At 41.0% G+C, this 20,006-nt stretch overlaps 1 protein-coding gene across 3 annotated transcripts in view; it reads left to right on the top strand.

The window, feature by feature from the left end:
- The window catches only part of CHCHD6 (coiled-coil-helix-coiled-coil-helix domain containing 6), a 109,496-nt gene that overhangs the window by 44,243 nt on the left and 45,247 nt on the right, over positions 1-20,006 (top strand). For all 3 annotated transcript variants that reach the window (XM_041463240.1, XM_041463247.1, XM_041463231.1), the window contains one exon: positions 12,979-13,049. In XM_041463240.1, coding sequence (XP_041319174.1) covers positions 12,979-13,049 — 71 coding nt within the window. The remainder of the gene's footprint in view (positions 1-12,978; positions 13,050-20,006) is intronic.

Genomic DNA, 20,006 nt, shown 5'->3' with positions numbered 1-20,006 from the left:
ATCTATAATAGGGTAACTAAAATGTGTTAGATGTCAGCACAGCCTCTCTGCCTTCTCTGCAGTGTGTATGTTCTCCCTTCAATATGTGTTGACTGCTGTACAGTACATTACATCAAATTACAAGCAGCCTCTATGCAAACAGCAGTTAAGTGTTTGCTTCCTCTTCAGCCTGCACGATTAGTGCAGAGATGCGTTTGCAGTCTGTGTGCTGAAGGGTGAACTGTCAGAGCCTTACGGTGATTTTGTTTCCCTGGCATTTAGAGTATCTCTGCAGAGGGAGAGAATGATGCTTATGGGCTGCTTCATCTTGGAGGAATCCATCCTCAGGCTCGACTTGTGAAATAAATGTGGCAATGTGTGGTTTGAACTTAGTGTCTTAACACTGAATTTAGCAGCTGAATTTAGATAACAATCTGGTATCTGGTCTCATCAGTGTATCACTATGAAGACTTGTTAAAGGCAGAACAAAAAGACCTAGAATGTGATCTTGTCTCTTTGTTAGAACTCAACACGGGAGCATTTGTCAAGTCTAGTCCACAAAAAGCAAAACAAGAGGTTCTTTTGTCTTACTTCTGAGAGCTTTCCCCATTATCTAATATTTCTGATATCCTCCCTTGGCATTTTTTATTCAACCCAATTTTCCCTAAATTTCATTCATTTTCTCATTGTCTAATAGTTTAAATTTCTGATTCCTCCTGCTTTGTGCTGTTTACATGCTTGTTTATAAGCAGAATTGGTATTTATAAACATGTGTATGTATATTTATATAGATAACACTGTTACCAGAAAAGGAGGGCTACTTTTCTACTACTTTTGTAATGGAAAGCAGCCCTTGCCCCCCCCCCCCGTCTCTCACCTGTTTTACTGAGGTGCAGTTGTACCTCAACAGCAACTACATCACCCTGCTGCAATAAATACCTGTGCTGCCTGTTATTTCTGTGTAATTCACCAACCAGTGTACAATTAATTTCTGGCCCTGTTATTGCACTATTGGCTATTTTATGAAGCTGTAGAGAGTTAGCACAGTGAATTGATTAAATGTGTTCCAGACCTTAGGCTGGATTCTGTGCGTCTGCTGGGATTTAGATGATTGAAGCTTGTGCTTCTCTTGGGATATTCCAGATTTAGACTTAGTCTTGGAAATTGGTTCAGGTAGACAAAACTTCCCTGTGTGTGGAATTCACTTGCATAAGAGCCTGACTTTGGGGAATCTGAGATTTCTATTTCAGCTCACAGTGGTTCTTCCACATGTGGCAGGAAAAAGGCATTACTACTGTGACATAAAAATAAATCCAACACTGGGATTCATTTTGAAAAGGTCCTTAAAATTATGGCTCTGCCCTTATAGAATATGCTGTCATCATGTTAATGGAAAATATGGCTAATAATTACTCTATAAATTGACTCCCTAGAAGATCTCAAATTTGTGTTGAATTAAGTTGTCCAAAGATCAGACTTTAAAAAGGAACTACTCCATATTTACAGTGGCTGTACCTTCTGAAGTGTTTAGTAGTTTACTGTGGGTGTGTTAAATACATGTTTCATGACAGCCTCGGGCCACTTCTCTGAAGGTTTTTTCCCCATCTGCCAGTCATTTTAAAGAAACATAAATAAAAGAGCTACTCCAATTTCTTGAACATATAATGCATGTTCCCCAGAGACCAGGGTGACTCAGAAGTAGCTTGTAAATAACATGTTCAATGTTTTTAAATAGATGTGTACCATGAGGCTCACAGTGAGGTCTTCAGCCACTGCAAACTTGCTTTGCCTGTCACAGAATCTCCTGGTTTCTTGTTGATGAGGGGTAGATTTTTGTTTGGTTGGGTTTGGGGTTAATTGGTGGTTTGCCCACACATTCTGCTGCCCCAAGGATGATCCCAGCCACAGTTTGCTATTAAACACCTTGCGTCAAATGAAGATTTCCTGGCTCACCCATTTGCATTTTAGCCCCATTGTAAATAAATACTAAATAATGGATAATTTTGCTTTTGTTTTAGTTAAAAATAGTAAATATACATCTCATATGCAGTAGAGCTATGTGGGCGTTGAACCCTGACAAGCGTGGAAAGGAGGTTGCCCTGGCAGGTGTTCAGCAGTGGAGTGGCCAGCAGGTAAAAGATGTTGCCCTGCACAGGGAACAGCAGCAGTGAGGAATGGCCACAGAGCCAGGACGTGCTGAGAGGCTGCTGCATCTGTGCCCATCTCCAAGAGGCCACAGAGGAGCAAGAGATGGGAGAAGAAAATGTGGGAGCTGAGATAAAGCTCTAAGCCTCTGGTTTGGGAAGACTTGTAATAACTAGGTTATTTTATGAGAAGAGCAAGCTTTTCTTTTCCTTCCCAATTACTGTGTTTCAGGTCTTTTAATAAGAAAACCAGCTTAATTCCTTCTCCTTTCTTCTGCCTCCCCATTCTTCTGAACACAAGCCAAATTTTTTCTTTCATAATTTCAAGCTGCAAGGTTGCTTTGAGCTTGCACGCCTGGGTCAATTGAGGAATGCCTGGGTTGTGGATATTTTTTTTTCCCCAGAGATGTCTCATGATGTACTGGATGGGACACAGAAATCATCTAATTTGCCCTGACATGCAGCAAGCTTTGAACTGGCTGGACTGTGGTTCTTGATCAGAGAAGAGGACTCATATGGGCGTGTAAAAATGCTGTATTGTGTGCCTGTCTGAGCATGTACGTGCATTTTTTTAACCTCATTTTTCATAATAGTTACGTAGACCACAGAATTTCCTTTGGCTATTTAGGGAATTAAATGTAGTGTATGAGACCTCTCACCTTTAGGTCATTTGTTGAGATTCAACTTCTGTTCACAGCAGCAAAAAGCCATTTTGCCTGATGGCTAATCACTCATTCGTGTGGCACTGAGGTTACTCTTCCTTCAGCTAGAGACAAGGAAGAACAAAAAAAATCCCCCATAATAGTGTCCTAACTGTTGATTTCTGTGAGAGCATCCCAGGGAGGAGCACAGCATTTGTCCCTGCTGGCTGAAAACAGAACAGTGCTGGGTTTTAAATTTGTGTGTTCATTTTTTCTGTGGAGAGAGGATTTTCCTCCAGGTCTGAAGTGTTTGTGGTGTTTTCTTTTATTCCCTCCTGTTGTTCCCCAGCAAGAGCATAGTTCTGTCCCTTCTTTGTGTTCCTGTTGTCTGAGCTCAAGCTGTCTCTAGTTGAAGAGCTTGAATTTTCTGCTTGGTCTTATCCAGATACAGGTGAAATACTGATTTTTTTTTTTTTTTTTTATGAGCCTGAAAAAAATATCCATTTATAAAAACACTGTTTCCCAAGCCCCTTTTTCTTACAAAGTTTATCAGCTACAGCAACAAGCCCCTGATAATTAGGATGCTTATACCAAAATTTTTCTTATGGAACTTTAAGCATACCTATATTTCCTTTTTGTTAATGCCAAATTCACGGTCTGTTGTTGCTTGTGTGCAAAAATCCTTACTGTCAGACTGTGTTTAGAGATTAAATTCTGAGTAGATTAGCTTGCATCTATGGGTATGTGGTACGCTGTGCATGTGACATTCTTCCATTTATGTTCCTGAGAAGCCTTGGCAGCAAGACATTGTGAGATTTTTCAGGTCTAATGTTATTAAGTAATTATTCCTATTATTGTTTAATAGGCTAAAAGTGAGACCTGCCTTGTTGCCTTTGCTGTGCCTGGATTCTGTAGTGAAAGTTCCATAACTGAGCTGGTGGTGCCCAAAAGCTGTGTAAGGCCACGGGTGACATTCTGCCCCAGGGCTGTGTCCAGAGTGGCCTCTGCCACAGAGGAGCGAAGGAGTTGTGGGGCTGCCCCTGCTCTCTGTGGGTGTTTGATTTTCATGTTAATGTTTACAGCTTAATAGCCCCCTGTGAAAATGCCTCTCTCCATTGATTGGAGGTCTGTGGTCCTGGGGTTTTTTTGGAGCCTTCCCTCTTTGCCAGCTGCAGAGGTGTCTCTTCAATGCCCCTTTAGAGGAGGCAAAACAGCTGCATTAAAAAACAGGTGAAAGAGAAGAGTGCTAAAAGCACAGAGAATGAGACTGTCAAATGATGGAAATTGCTTACAAATATTTTCTGATTTCTTTCTTTCCCTTCTGCCATCCTTTCTCCTTTGTCCTCCTAGTGGTTTATTTTTATCTTAGGATAAACATCGTATTTATTTTCTGTTTTCTGTGTGCCGAATTTCAATCTTTTGAATGGTAAAATACATATAAAAAGGTACTAGTATTCCTTTCTTTGGAATAACTGATGCCTTGCAGGGCAAGCTAGAGGTTATGTGACAGTGATATTATAAAGGCAGGCCAAAGGAATCTGTTAATCCATTTTCTTTTTCTTGTTATCAATGTTTTGTTTTATATTTTATTTTCCTTTCTAAATAGTAATCAATATTTCTTTGTAGAAATAGTTTAATAACTTTTTTTTTGCCACCTGTAAAATACACTGTTGCTTTATAATGTTTGTCCAGCTATCACTAATAAGGGAGAATGACATGAAGTTATCCTTTGTAATACTATTTTTGAACTGTGGAGCTGGGAACTTTTTCCAGGTATTCATTAACTGAGGTTTCTAGCTCACCGGAAGATAAGTGAGCATTGTCCCCATTTTAAAAGGGAGACCTTAATGCTTAAGGTTAGTATTTTCTATAATAGCTTTTTTCTCTTCACTTTTTGGTTATCTGAGTATGGTGTATTTCTTCAGATGTGCTGATTACCCATAAGCTGAGCTTGAAGTTTGAATAATGAGCTCCTGAGCATCTCCAGACAGAGCCATGAGCCAGCAGGCACTTCTGAAAGTGTGGATTTGTCTGTGTCATTAACCGTGTACAGTGACCTGTGAAGTCCTAGCAGTCTTTTTGGCTGTAATCATTAAACCAGTCTCTCCTACAGGATAAAATGGGAAGAGAGCCTGCAAGCACAGTGAGAGAACCCTGACTGAAAATACAAATATCTTCAGAAAATGCTCTGGGAGTAATAGTAATAAAGAAAAAGTACAGTGGCAAAATAAATTGCTGCTGATACAATTTTTCTTCCTCTCTCAAGTTTGCCTCTAGTATGGCAGATTTTCTCCCTTCGATAAATAAATGCAAAGATGGGAATTGCTGCCAAAAACTGTCACATTTCTGGAACTTTCAGCCCCTGATTATTCACATTAAGCCTCTCCCCCCACCCCCCCAGCAGTACAGTATTCTGAATATGTACACCCACCATTCTGTCAGATCTGTGCAGTCTGTGTCTGGTTCATCTTCTGTGTCTTTGATGTGCTCCATAACGTAGGCAAAGAGAGGTCTGATAGTCTCTCTAAAAACCTGACAGTTTGTGTGACAATCTGTCCACGAATCCACAGGCTCCTTGTCAACCAAATGAGCCTTTGAATATCAGAGGTTTCAGAACAGCGCTTGCAGCATTGCATATGCACCAAGGGGAGAGTACAACAGGCTTCCTTGTAACCTGAGAGATGTCTGCGTTTTCCTTAATCATTCCAGGGACATCTCATCATTGCTTGTTGGCTGGTTCTCAGCCCCGCACATGTCGGGGTTATTTAGCAAAGCTTGATTTACTGGAAACTGCACGTGGAGAATAATTTGTAGTTGGGAGTAGAGGAAAAACCCTGGGAGGGGGTGGAACTTCCAGGCTTCGGCTTACTTCTGGTTTTCAGTGTTTTTTTGTTTGTTTCTTATAGTGACTCTCTTCCCTGCATTTCCTTTACCCATGCAAGTGTATGGATGTGATGCATTTTCTGAAGTATTCTCCAGTTCTGTTGTGTATCCTGTTGCCTTAGGTTCCTCTGTTCTGCCTTCCTCTGGGAACCCAGTGTACTGCATTCCTTAGCTACCTGTTGTGTAAAAGGATGGGGTCATGAATTTAACTTAGCTTTCTTTTTCAATTGGGACAGGAACTCTTAACTAGGCCAGCTGCTGCAGTTTATAAATGGGACTTAGGGATATTCTCAGCAGAGAGAGATGGAAGTTTTAGCTGCAGCATGACTGTCCGAGGTGGTGGGAGTTTTGTTAGAGGCTCTGTCAAATACCAGCTTTGGCATGATGGCATTAAATCTTAGCTAAAATGTTCCTTCCTTTCTTTCTTCCTTCCCAAAATAAGCTCCTGTGACAGGCCTGACAGGGGAATGTGCTTCGTATCTTTTTTATTGTATGACAAGTATTTGATGGCTGCCAATTTTGTTTGATGGAGGTTTTTTTCCCTCTTTATTCCCCCTTGAAAGTGCTGGTCAGCCTTTGAGTGAAACTTCCGCCCGCATTTCTTAGCACTCCTGATATTCTGGCAATTTCTTTCTTTCTTCTCCGTTTCCCTTGGCATCGATTCTCTGCATTCCTGTGCAGAGAATCTCATGGACAATGCTCTGTTGTTTGAGGCAGCATCCTGTGATCTTGGAGCCCGTCCTGGTAGCGTGGTGGAACTGCTGGTAGGACCCAAGTGCCGCTGCAGGATGGGTTGTGCAGCTGCCCAGCATGGGGCTGGGCTTTGGCAGGCGGTGCTGTGCCCTTGCTGCCGTGGGCACCGCGTTATCTGTGCAGCTCGGCCACGTGCAGCACTCCTCTGAAGCAGATGCTGAAAACTCTTGATGTTTAATCGATGCCTGGGAAGCCTGTTTACCTGCACTTGTCAGGTGGAATTGATTCGGGCATTTACTGTGAATTCCTCACCTTGGCTAAACTTCCAGCTGGGAGGAGAGCAGGGTGGTACTCCCCTACAGCAGTACTGGCATTAATCTGGGCCTTTCACAATGCTGTTGCTGTCCTTTCCAGAAGGCCTGAGTTACCTGCTGGAATTTTATGGCCTTTCTCTTTGAAGCTGCTTTTACTTTCCAGAGTTTGTTTAAAGAATTGGCAGTGCTTTGTTTGTAGTCTTTCAGAAGGGTGTGCTTTAAAGAACCTCATATAAACACAGTGTTTCTTTCTCTTCTCTCCTTCTTCCCCTTTTAATTGCTTCTGTATAATAATTTCTTTTTTGCTGGTTGCCTTTCTGACTTGAAGATAGCATGAGGCTTTTCTGCCTGCTTCCAGTGAGGCACTTGAATCTTTTGGAAGTCCCTAAAACCATTTTGCTGTGGGGTACCTGTTTTTAATTAGTCTCTTCCCAGGGTACCTTCATAGACAGTCTGACTCTGGTGTGGGATCACAACCTGGGTCTGTAAACCCATTTTCACTTGCATGGAGTATCTTGGTGTGGGACCCTGCTTCTGGGAATTCCTGGGATGCATATTTTTATTTGAGTCACCATGTGCTTTAGGGACTGTAGCTTAACCTTTTTGTACCTAGTTTATTATCCACAGGATAAACCCAGCCATGTTTCTTCTCCCCAGCTCTGCCTCCCTCAAGCTTTGTGGAGATAGGTGTTCTGTGTGATTTTATCTTTGAGAAGCTTTCTAGATATGCTACAGAATTAATATTTTGCTTTCAACTCAGGATAATATTGCAGACATGAGAAGATCTGTTCAAAGAGGAATGCACTTCTGTTCCTGACTAGTTTAACTTGCTTGTGTTCTTACTGTGGACACTACTCTCTTTATGCTTTCTCTGAATCTTAATCCAAAATTTATGATCTCACAGCTTATTGCCGAAGGAAAGAAAAGAATGGAACAAATTCAATGCTCTCATTTCATTATTGGTCTCAGCGGGAGGAATGGATGAACCCACACATGAACAGCAAACAACAGAGCTGTGTTTAGAAGTTGGCTTTGGCTGAAAAAAAGTCCTTTTTTTCATATCAGCAAGCTGTTTGTAGTTCCTTGCATCTTTTCTCTGTTACCTTTTAAGAAAAAAAGCATATGAATTTTCAAAAAAGCAGTCTAACCCTTAACTTCTGTGCTCTAGTTATACACTCTATAGGCATGTTTCTCTTCCTTGTTAATTGGCTTTTATTTTTATGTGCATTTGATGGTAAGGAGGAAATGTGAATGAGCTAACTGCTTGCTGATACCAGCAAATGGGCTGAGCAGAAGCACCAGAGGAGTGAGCACAGGAGGTGAAGAGATTGTTTCTTGCAGCATATTCTGAAATTCCCGAACTCCCTGTTTTGGACCAAAGCTGATAGCAGTGATTGATTGTGTGGGTTGATTTTAACACATCCACAGGGTCATCCAGTGAACAGATCAGTTTGGCTCATCTGCCTCTGTACCTGAGGGAGGGAAGCAGGTACATGGGGTAATTTTTCAAATCTGTTAGGAGCCGTTTGCTTGAGACCTGTGAGCGGTGAGAATGAACAGCCTGATCTACAGCGCGTGTGAAGCAGCGACCTGCTGAGGTGTGGGGACCGGCGTGCACCTTTGCTGCCCTGAGGCACTGCTGGCAGCAAAGCTGTTCCCAAAGCTGGCACTGACCCGTGTTTCTCTGCAGCTTCCCGGAGTTCCTCATGGCAGCAGCTGCATCCAGGGCATGTGTGTGCTGCCTGTCCCCAAGAGCGTGCAGGCAGGCGCAGTTGTGCTGCTCCTCAGGATGGTGTGAGGTCTTATTTCTGGCTTCAGAAGCAGCTGGAAGCAGGAATTTGAATGTCTTCCAGCTGACATTTGATATGGAAGAAGTAATCTTTGCTTTCCTTACCTGTTTCTCTCAGAAATTTTCCGTGCCCTTGTGGGGCACACCGCGTATTGCCCCGCTCACAGCATTGCCTCTTGTGCTCTTTTGGGTTTGAGAGGGGCTCGCAAAGGGCATTTTGCTGCAGGCTGCTGAGCATGGATGTCAGCAGAAGGGATCGAAGCAGCATGTGTGTCAGGTGTGAGGCAGATTGTGCCATCCAATCTCCTGGCTGTCGTCTGCAGCATTTGTCAAGGCCTGCACTGCCCTGCTCCGTTTCATCAGAGCTATCACTGGCATTCATCTAGGCTGGCAGCATTTCAACAGCTGTTAATCCTCTTTGTGTCTCTAAACACTGTGACCACTCACAAGCTCCTATACTCTGAGGTGTCAAAATATCTCAAGATATCTCTGGTGGTGGTGGTTGAGTTTGTTGGTTTTAAATCAAGACACCTTCTAATCTATTGACCCGAACTGAAACTGATGGAGAAATCTTTGTCCCAGTGTCAGGTTTTTAATGCTGCTGCTTCACAAACAATTTCACCTGAAATCTGATTAATTTTGATTTCCTCATGCTTGTTTTGCTCAGTTTTCTGTTTTACATGTTACTGCAAGTAGCACATGTTTCACTGAAGTTGTAAGGAATGTGGTTTAATGTCAGTGTGTGAATGAGCTGGCAGGGTTTTCTCTTTATGTTTCAATTAGTTTCCCTCCTGAAATAACCCTGAGAACTCAGTCTTCTGCTATTATGTTTTCTTACTTTCTTTGCTATATGCTCTGGAAAGGGCCTGGGCAGTGTAGTGAGGTGTAGTAGTGAATGTTGGAGTTTCTCTGCATATTTGCAGCCAAGAAGGAAGGCTGAATTAAAATTACTCCAAATTTAGCTCTAAGTTTTAAAATTGATTCCCTTTGGAAGGGAATTTTTAGCACAAGGGTGTTTTGGTAGAGTGGAGAGCAAGGGTATAGCAGCAAATGTGTTGTAGAAAAACAGCAGGGTAAAGGAAAGTGGTTCTGTTGCACTTTAGGCTCTGGTTATGTATTTTTACTTCTTGGTGTTTTTATTATTTGCTACGAACCATCATTTAATAGAGGGAAAAATCTTTCAAACTAACATTTCTCTGCTTAGTTTGTTTGTCTTCTCTGGAGAGCTCTCTCCCCATATGACAAAGCTCTGATGTTCTGAAGTTGACTCCCCTAAGGCTCAGCTTTATTGAGAGAAGTGAAACATTTTAGGTGGTTCATTCATTCTTTCTGTGTCTTTTGTTATTTGAGCCCTTATGGTGTCCTTTGGTCATGTTTTTAAACTTATTTCTGCAACTAAGACTGCCAGGAGCTTTATTTAATAATAGTTGAGGTCTCATGTTCAACTTTTTCTTTTTGAGCTGCCATTTTATCTCAAGCATCAAATAATGTGAAAGTAAATTAAAAGCAGCATTCATGTCTTGTAATTTTGTGTGGAATGTTCTCTCTTTTACTGTACCACTGAATATCGTTTTATGAAGATAAAGGACTTCACTAAGACTACAGGCAGCTCAGACTTTGTTTCAAGTGCAAATACCACACCTTGATCCTGCTGAATAGCCCTTGTGTGGAGGTGACCCTGCTGAAGTTGGGGGAAGTGCTCGGGTGGTTCCTGGCTTAGCTCCTCGTTCGCAGCTATGTTATAAAGCCCTCGAAAGTTCTAGGCCACTGGAACGTTCTCTCCTGCCATAGCATAGTGGGTAAACTGCTGAAAATGAAGCAGATCTTGTGTCTGAAGTAGTACAGATCAGAATACTTGGAAAATTATTCTCTATTAGTAGAAGCCCCAGACCACAGAACCTGCTGTGTCTGTGCCCATGCTGAAAGGCCCTTCTCTTGCCCATTAAGCCCATTTGTTGCTCATTTAATGTTTAGGACAAAAGAGAATGTGACTTTCCCAAGGTTGGAAGGGATCTAAAGGCCAAGGAAAATGTATTTAAAAAATCTGCTTGTTGAACAATCTCAGATTTAAATGGTAGCCCCCTGTTTTTATTACTTGGGGAAGCATTTAAAGGTACTGATTCATAGCATTAGAAATATTGTTTTATTGGATTTTAGAGTTTTTGGAGGGGAGAGGTCTGGACCAACAGTAAGAGGCCCAGTTGGATCACAGGGAAAGATGTTTCCTTTTCATTTTTAAAACCCAGCAGCTTCATCTGCAGGTTGAAGGTGTTCTATGCCCCTCCTCAATTTTTGCATGATGCCTGGTGGTTGCTTTGAGACCAAGCCTTTCCACCTTCCCCTCACTGAGGTTCTTGCCTCTGTTCAGGCTCTCACTTGCCTGCTTTTAGCAGCTTCAGAATTCAGACCTAAAGCCTGGGTTCCTTTCCCAGCTATTTTTGTCTGTGTCTGTAGCTGATGTTGTTGGGGATGAGCCTGACCGAAGTGCTGGGCAGTTGAACTCTCTAATAAAGTAGGTAAGGTTGTGCCACAAGCACTTTAATCAACAGCACATCCAGCAAATGATTCTGTTGGCCGTCGTCACTTTCTTGAGGTGGGTTAAACGCGACCTCGTGCTGGGGCTCACGTACAACATATTTGTTCCTGTTTTCCTCTCCTGCTGCTGTTTCACTGCAGAGTGCTGCAGGCTAATAGTGTCTGATGGGACTACTTCCTATTGCCTGAAAAATGTTTAAATTTGTTACCTTGCTTTCTCTTTTTCCCACTTTCTCTCATTCTGATGTCTCAGATCCAGTCCCTTTGAGAAATCAGACAGTATGAAATATGAAAATTGCTTGGGTAGTAATTGGAGAAATGGTGAGACCTTTGAAGCCCAATGGAGATAACGCTTGCATCTACTTATTCACATTATTTAATTTTTAATGGCAAATTTAATTAATGAAGCACAGGTCTTGTGGTTTCATGTGTGAATAAGTAACAGCAGGGAGCTGTAAGTCATGAGGTCTGTTTACAGGCCAGAGAAAAAGGCACTATTAAAAGCTGAACTTTTCAATATAGGAAGGAGAAAAATTGATTTAATAGCATTGAAGTTTGACTACTCTCTAATAAGTAAGTAAACAAAAACATTAGTGATAATTTGCCGGTAAAATGCATTTTGAAGTGGTTAGTCCTTCATGATTCCTCAGTTTACATCTGTCTCCTAGGTCAAAGTTTGAAAAGCAAAATCCGTTCTGTGTTTCTTTTGGTGTGTAACATAAATTCAGGCACTAAAGATAAAACGCTTAAATATAGCACCTTGAAGCCCAGGTTCTGAAAACCTTTATAAACCTTTCAATTAACTGAGCTTCACACAACTTCAGAGATACAGGCAGCTGTTATCCCTCACTTGCAGATGGAAAATGGTGACTTGCCCAAGATTGCACAAGTGGCAGAACCACTAATAGAACTTGAGTTATATCTGTCCTTTCCTTTTTCCAACCACTGAACAGTATGTGTTGGCTCATCATGCGCAGGACCAGCTGCATTTATGAGAAAATAAATGAAGAAGGGCAAGAATAGTATTCTATATAAAATGACCAAATTTGGGGAGAGACGAGATAGGCAGCTCGAACTGGCCCTAAATGAATAGCTGTCCTCGCTTTCAATACCATTTTGTCACTTTTTTTGATTGATTATTGCATATTTTCTGCTTGTGCCTTTTCAGAGTAAGAGCCTTGCAGATGGGCTCTGAGCGAGGCGGTTGCCAGTGGAGCCCAGCGGCTCTGCCTAAAGCGGCTTTATCAGCGCTTTAGTGACACGGGACCTTGCAGTGCGCTCGCTGGGGGAGTGCAGCCCTTCCCTCCTGCTGGCTGTGCCTGGGAGGCTCCTCAGTGCAGCCCAGAGGAGGAATTCATCCTCCACATTTAGTGACTGAGCAGTTGTGAGCTAAAACTCTTTCTGCGCAAGTTCAGGAGAATTTAATGCAAACCTCTTAAGCCCTGCAGCAAGACACTCAAGAGCCTGTTTGGCAGCGCCTTAACTGAGACCTGATATGCCTCCCTATGTTGTTAGAAGGGAAACAGGCTGCATAATTTTCTTTTAAAGAATAAGTAACATAAGTAGAAGCACTGAAATGTAAAATGGATTTTCCAGTGCTAGCAGCCAATTTTGATACTTGCATGTCAGTAACTTACAAGATCCTTCACAGCAATTAATGAAAGAAGAGAACAAAACATTACCGAACTCAAAATAGCTCTGTGCTGGAAACACCTTGTTTTTGTGGTTAAATGGAATAACCAAAGCTCATGGTTGGCTGGTAGCGACCTTTTCCCCCTTTTTCCTTTCACAAAAGTGAGCCTTGGAATGAAGGATGTGTTGTGGCCTTGATGCATTTTGTTGAAAATAAAATCGACTCTTAAGTATTTCTGGCATTCTTTGAACTGAATATTCTGTTTGTTGTTGGAAATTGTTATTAATTATAGAAGATGACTTTGTGACAAGATAAGATCTGAGATGCCTTTAATTTTTAGAACTGAGCATTCTATTCTTTGTTTCAGAATGCAGAGATCTACAAGATGACATCCGAGCAGTATCAGGAGGCAGCCACCAAGGCAGAGGAACGGATAAAGTGAGGAGCCATTTTTGTTCTTTTCAGCAGTTCCAGCTGCATGCCATAACATTTTGTGTGTAGATTCTGGATGTCCCTGTAAACAGTGTGAAGTTACCTCGTGTCAGGTACTGAGGAGGCTGAGGAGGTGCGAGCTGGCATCTTCTCTTTCTGTGCTCAGCTTGCAGAGTTTGGTATAAAGTTGATAGATCTTGCAAGGAAGGATGAGGGAGAAGAGAGGGACTTGAAAAATTAATATTAAATAGGAATATTTACTAGGGTTTTCAAAATAGCAATGAACATGTTTAATCTGTTCTAACTTTGACCCGTTGTACTTAACCTACACACTGCAGCATTGGGCTGGTGCATGGGGGTAGGAAGAATGGCACCACTTCCAAAGTTTTCATTGTCCAGGAGAAAAAAAGACAAGCAGTCTAAATCTCATCCCTGTTAGTTTCAAATTAGAGTTGTAATTTTCATGAATGCTTTCTTAGAATGGGTGCAATGATTTTTCAGGTCTTTTTTATTTGCCTTAGCACAGTAAGTGGACCTTTAATGTTGCCTTTTTACCGTGAGCATATATAGTGTTTAAATTATATTTGTATTTGCCAGTAGTGTTATATAACTTATTGTTCCACATGCACTAACAGCTGCCCAAGAAAAAATATTTTCTATAATTCTTAAATATTAATGAGACTAAAGCAATTACGCTGTCAAGAGCAGCACTTGAATCTCAGTTGGGTAAACAGTTGGCCAATATGTAATAAACTGGAGTAGCAGCATATGTAGTCCGGTTGGGTCCAATCCAGACTCTACAATACTTAATTGCATAAATAGATAATATAGTAGTGATGAATATATTAGTGGGGTGTGCAGTATATTGTGCTGTCTTTATTTAAAATTATGTTTAACTGCCAAAACATCACATAACCTGTTGTAATTTCACATTTTTGTTTGGACAGTCAAGCAATAAGTTGCTAAAGAAGCCAAAACAAAGCAGCTAACACATTGCTTGCATTTCCATCCTGTTTTCCATAGCAGAATTTTAAATTCTCTTTTAAAATAAAATTTAAAAAATTCATAGGACATAACTTTCTTATTGTCTTTGATCAATGGAATCTTTTCTTGGATTTGTTCTGCAAATGTGTTATCAGTTGTGGACTTGTGTAGTGTTGATTTATCCTTGTGACTTGGTAATGGAAGTGATTGGGACCTGGGATTATGTTCTTCACTTACTAGTACAGACTGTAACTACCTTATTTTTTATAGGTAGTCTGAAGGTTGGTTCCTGATGTTTCAGTTTCCTTTGGCCTGTTCTGTTTCTTGTGGAAATGGAGGCTGATAATGTAGGAAACTCAGGAATGCAACCATTTATTGCAAAGGTTAGTGGCAGAGACCAACACAAATGCTAATGAATTCTTTCTTTCAAGATTCAGAGTGTGTGTTTGTGGTCTCTTAAGGGTTTCTTCCCCTTTTCTTTGAGCCTTTATCATCTAACAGTCCCTGGCTTCTGGCCTTATTGTACAGTGCTCTTGAATTTGATGGCAATATGAACTTGAGCCATTATAAAGGAACAGATTTCTTGGGCTGTCTTCTTTGCAGAAAAAAGAGACACCTGCCCTAATGAGAATTTTGTGTGAAAAAATAACATGGCTGGGGCTGTTTTGAAAAGAGACAAGATGAGTGGCACAAGTGAAACTGAGGGTGAAGTTGAATATCATGCATTCTAGTTCTTCATAGTAGAAATTACCAGCAGTAAGCCAGGATTGCACTGAGCTGAGCTTTGGAGTTCATGATCTGGGACTGATAATGCCCTTTGATAATTGTACCTGCAGGAAGAATCATTGCTTTCCCCCATTAGCCTGCAGTGTGTCACTTCCATCAGCATGCAGTGACCCATTTCAGACTGTTGCTTTGTGTGCAACACACTGTACAAACACTCCTGAAGTGTTCTTGTGCCTCACACCTGGGTCATGATAGGCCGGGACAGGGTCAGGGGAGGGTTCCTTCCTACACTGGCATCCATGCTCAACTGGTAGGACTTGAAGTCTGTGTGTTGTGAGGTTCTCTTGTTAGGCATCCTACAGTCAAGTCCTTCTACAGCCTGCTTATTTTAGTAACCTACAAAATCCTGTGACTTCACTGGAAAGAATAGTTTGCTTATTGTTTTGCACTTTCATATTAGAGATACAAGCACAGTTGGTGCTAAGATAGGTTAGACTGATTTCTGCAGATCTAGTTCTTTGGTTTGCAGGAATAAACTGACACTCCTGCAAAATTATGTGAAATGGAATATTAGGCAAAGGATGAATGAAGTACAGGCCTGCCTGTTTCTGGTGCTGGATTATGATATCTCCTTAAGGAAAGGAAACCAGGAGTGGCACTTTCTCCAGCTGCAGAGTCCCTTTCCTTCACTATAGTGTCTCTTCCTGAGCTTCTGTTATCCCTGTTACACTGTGAAGACCTGCCCTTGGCACTTGTGCCTTGTGACACCAGTCTACCCTGTATTTGTACTCTGCCACTCTGTATCAGCAGAGCTGATGGAGGAAAAGGGAAATAGAAGGAAACCAGGAGTGGCACTTTCTCCAGCTGCAGAGTCCCTTTCCTTCACCATAGTGTCTCTTCCTGGCTGGGGCTCTTTCCACAGTGAGCACCCTGTTTTTCAGAGTCCGTGTCGAAGCAAAGAGAAGAAATATCTGAAAAAAACCCCAGTGTTTTCTTGGCGTTTAATGACTTTTGTAATTCTTTTATCAACACTTACACCTCTGCACAAGTGGTCAAAGTCCAAGCATTCCATGGACTGTTTCCACTCCTTAGTGATTGTCAAGCATTGCAGGATTTAGGAATATTGTACACCTTTCCACCAGTGACCCTTCACAGCATGCCTGTGAGGTAGGCAAGTCAACCTTCCTATCTGCCTTTGTGTAAAAACAGAAGTGAAGTACTTAGTGCTGAGCTTCATATTAAATCACTGACACAGTCATTAGCTCTGGGTTTCCGCTTCAAGGCTTGATGCCTCCATGGCCTGACTTGTGCAATGGACTTTGTTCCTCATCTCTTCACCTGAAGCCAGCCTGCTCTCGTCTCCACATACCTCCTCTCTGAGTGTCTCCTTCTCCTTTGTTCTGGGCTCTGTCCAACCTGTTTTATTTCCTCCCAGGAAAAAGATCCTAGCAACAAGATACCACTGAGCACAGCTTTCAGCACCTTCAGCAACTTGCCCTTGTTGCTTCCATGCTATGGTGAATTGGACAGTTGCCATGGACATATTGTCTCAACTATGTTGTTATAATTGGTGCATTATTATTTTTCTCTTTTGTTAACCAACAGAATTAAAGTCAGGGGACCTAGAACTTCCCCTGCCTTCTTTCCCTGTTTAGCAAACTGCGCACATCAGTAACCACCCACAAAGGAAGCAGCGTGTAAATAAAAAGCCAGTGCTCCCCACCCTTCCCTTCATTCCACATCCTTTTCTCAGTGTTCATAGAGCCATGACTCAGACTGGGTTTAGAGAAGACAACTTGCTAATCCCCTCCCTGCTACAGAGAATAAAATGGCATTTCATTCCAAGCTGTATTAATGCACTCGCTCCAGGGATAAAGCAGCACTCCCAAAAGGCAGTGGCCAAATTTTCTTTCTGTTGCGTTGTCTTTGTCTTCTTTTGAGTGTTACATTTAGATTAGCTTCTGAGGATTAAATGTTATTACAGTCCCTGAATCTGTTAAGGGGAAGGAAAAAACATCAGTAAAGAGGTTATGGCTTAGTGCAGCACTCTAGATTTATCCTCAATATGCTGGTTTGGGTTTTTTTTTTGTTTTGTTTTGTTTGGATTTTTTGTGATTTATTTTCTTTTTGAATGTTGTCTTATCACTTTTTAAAAAAATTATTTATTTTTGTAGTTGCTACTTTTTGATGCAAGAATTGGCCTGGGTGAGGGTGTGACCTACAAGGTAAAGCTGCAGGAGCTGGGTGAGGGGATTAGGAAGCTGTTAAAAGATAAAGTTGTTCTGAAGCTGAGTTTCCCTCTGAGATCTCCCTATAGTTTTCAGAACTGTTTTTGAAGCTGCTTACTGGCTGTTGCTTTGCATGTTGTGCTGAGAGGACTGCATGTGCTTTGTGCTGTTATCAAGGAGTGCAAAAAGAATGACAATTGATCTTATCCATGTGGAGAATCCAGGGAAGCTTTCCAGCAGAGAAACTGCTAAAGAGATTTACTCCATGTAGGATCTACTATGTGAGAGTGTAATTTAATGGTCCTAAGATCTTTAAACTTAATGGACATGAGTATTTAAAGTGATTATGTTAGAGAAACCAGCAAGTAGTAAGTATCCTCCTGGCTGAACGTGGAGTAGAAAACCACACTGACTCAGTGAGGCTGGGGCAAGAAGGGTCATAGATGGATTGTCTGCTGGCAACAGGGAATGTATGGCTTGCTTTCAGTACTCATGGAAATAAAGGTTTTATTGAATTACACAAGATTTTATGAGGCTGATGGCCCCTCCGTTAGAATGGCAAGATTAACTGGAACCCAGAGAAACTGCCTTTTTTGTTTCTTTATGTAGATATAGAAAGTTTATAAAATAGTTATGTGAATTTATATTGAGTTTGTTAATCTTGAAGTCTGCTATGAGGCCTTGGGTATTTCAACAGAGGACTGTGCCCAGGAGACAAGGTCTGAAACAGTTATTATATGGACAGTTGTGAAGCCAAAGGAGAAGGGTAAAGACATCATAGTTTTCAAACAAAATTGTTCTGGGATTTCTCCTATCATTAGATTAGATAAATGATTAATTTAGTGTTGAAATTAAGAACCTCTCCAACAGGGATTTAAGAGTTTTCAGGAGTAAGAGATTGATTATTGCTGAAAGCTTATCCATAGCCTTACCTCAACATAGTCCTTTTGTGCCCTGCAATGATGATACTTTCAACAAAATTATTTGACTTCATCCCAGTCCTATTCTTCCCTTGGTGCTTGGTTTGTGCTAGTTGTTCCTTCTTCTGTCTGCACTGAATCTGTTTCATAATCTTCAAATAAAGAGATGGGTTATTAGTCAAAGCTTTTTTGTTTCTCACTTTTATAAAGTTCCTCTTAGTAGGAAATTAAAATATTCTCTAAGAGATTATAATGCATGAATTTCCTCAAATTTATTTCAGAAGATGGTAAAAGTATATGGGTGGATTTTGACTTTGTGTCATTTTACGTGGTGTGCATTTTACTGAAAGAAAAAGTTTCTGATCACTTTCAGTTCTGCTTCACAGTTTTTCACTTGTTACCTTAGGATGTAAACATTTTCCATATGAATTCTGGAAGGCTTATTGTTAACTAACTACTTGTACCAGTGCATTGATTTCCTAGCAACATATATTCCCCTACTGCTTTAGGAATATGGTATGTGGAAATAGAATGCAGTGGATTTGCATAAATTTTCCAATTAGGCCAGACTATGCTTTTTTTGAACCAAATTTTAAATCTTGAAAATGTATTAGATTATGTGCTTTATCCAAGTAGTTGAATGTTCTTTCTGGAGTTCAGTTCTTGAGGATTACTAAGATGCTGCTTCTAAATAAGATTTTTGTTTTGCCCGGTTAGTAAAATGAGTAACATTCAATCTAATGCTCACAGTATTGTGTTTCCTCTCATGCATGATGAGAGATGAGTCCAATGAACTGAGGTTGCAGTTCTGTTAGTGCTGAAAAACTGGTGTCTCTTCAAAACTGCAGGAGTGTTTCTTCACCGCTACCTTGGTAGAACTTGGGCATTTATAAAATAAGTTCTGAATAGCAAGGATTCGAATAGCAAAGGAAGAGGTGCCAAAAACTCCATATAGTCTGTTAGGGATGTTTCTGTTGCTGTTGATTTTTACATGAAAAGCACTTGTTTTCTGTAGTAATGTTGCCTTTATAAAGCCCTTAGATCAGGGTTTGTTGGCAGGCCAAATCCAGATTGTTTTCAAAAGCATGGATATTTGTGCAGCTGTTAAAACAAAAACCCCAGTCATACTTCGTGCATCAGAGGACATGAAATAGTTCACAGCTCTTTATTGTGGAGAATACAGTGAAAATAGAAGCAGATCTCTGCCCTCAGATTGGGAATTGCATATTCCAATGTGTACCATGGTGAAAGCAAGGTTTCTCCAGGTTTCATAGTATCTTAGTATGTATTTACAAATAATGGCAGATCCACACCAAAATCCAGAATTTTTTTGTGCGTTTGGCCTTCCCCTCCCCTTGGCTTGAGTTGGGAAAGGTGTCATGAATATTAATTAATGACCCAGCTGAGCCTATTCCTGCTGTGTTTTTCTGCCTGTCTTCAATGTGTGTGTGGTGTAGTGTGCTGGTGGTAATGGCGTGGGGCTGATCTGTAAAGGACTGAGGTTAAAGTTGTCTGGGGAAGCTTTCCATAAAGAGTGGTGAATTAAAGATGTCAGAAGCAATAATGCCTGAGAAACCACTTGTTACCAGTGAATTAATGACTTGTTTGCTAATTAGCAGCCTGAGGCAACATTGAGGTAACACTCTAACAATCTGGTCATTAATTCAGTTGCAACTGATTTCAAGGGCAATGTTGCTATTTTGAGCAGTAATTGTATTCCTGATTCTGGATTATACACTCTGTGTCCTTGCTGTTGAGTCAGTCTTCTCCTGAAATCTTGGAGGGATGGAAGAAGGCACCAAAGGCAAGTACCAGTGGGGGAAATTTGAGGAAATAGTTTGTTATATAGGTCAGAGCTTTTATATTTTTGTCTTCTGAGGAAATAAGGACTGTGGCAGGACTGCTACGGACACCTTGGACCATGGTGAGGCATCTGCACAGAGGAAGTTGATGTTTAGTGCTGAGCTGATAAGATTGAAGTCCTTTTCTCCCTTATAGAAGAGAAAAACCATCTCAGTTATCAAATTGGGCTTCAATAACTTTAATTTATTACTTATTTATTTATTTGTGTGATTTTTGCATTTTTTTTGTTAGTCCTGGCAGTT

Source organism: Pyrgilauda ruficollis, unplaced genomic scaffold, assembly GCF_017590135.1.
Source record: "Pyrgilauda ruficollis isolate IOZ18807 unplaced genomic scaffold, ASM1759013v1 scaffold10, whole genome shotgun sequence".
Taxonomy (NCBI): domain Eukaryota; kingdom Metazoa; phylum Chordata; class Aves; order Passeriformes; family Passeridae; genus Pyrgilauda; species Pyrgilauda ruficollis.
This window is presented reverse-complemented; position numbering and strand designations above follow the sequence as displayed.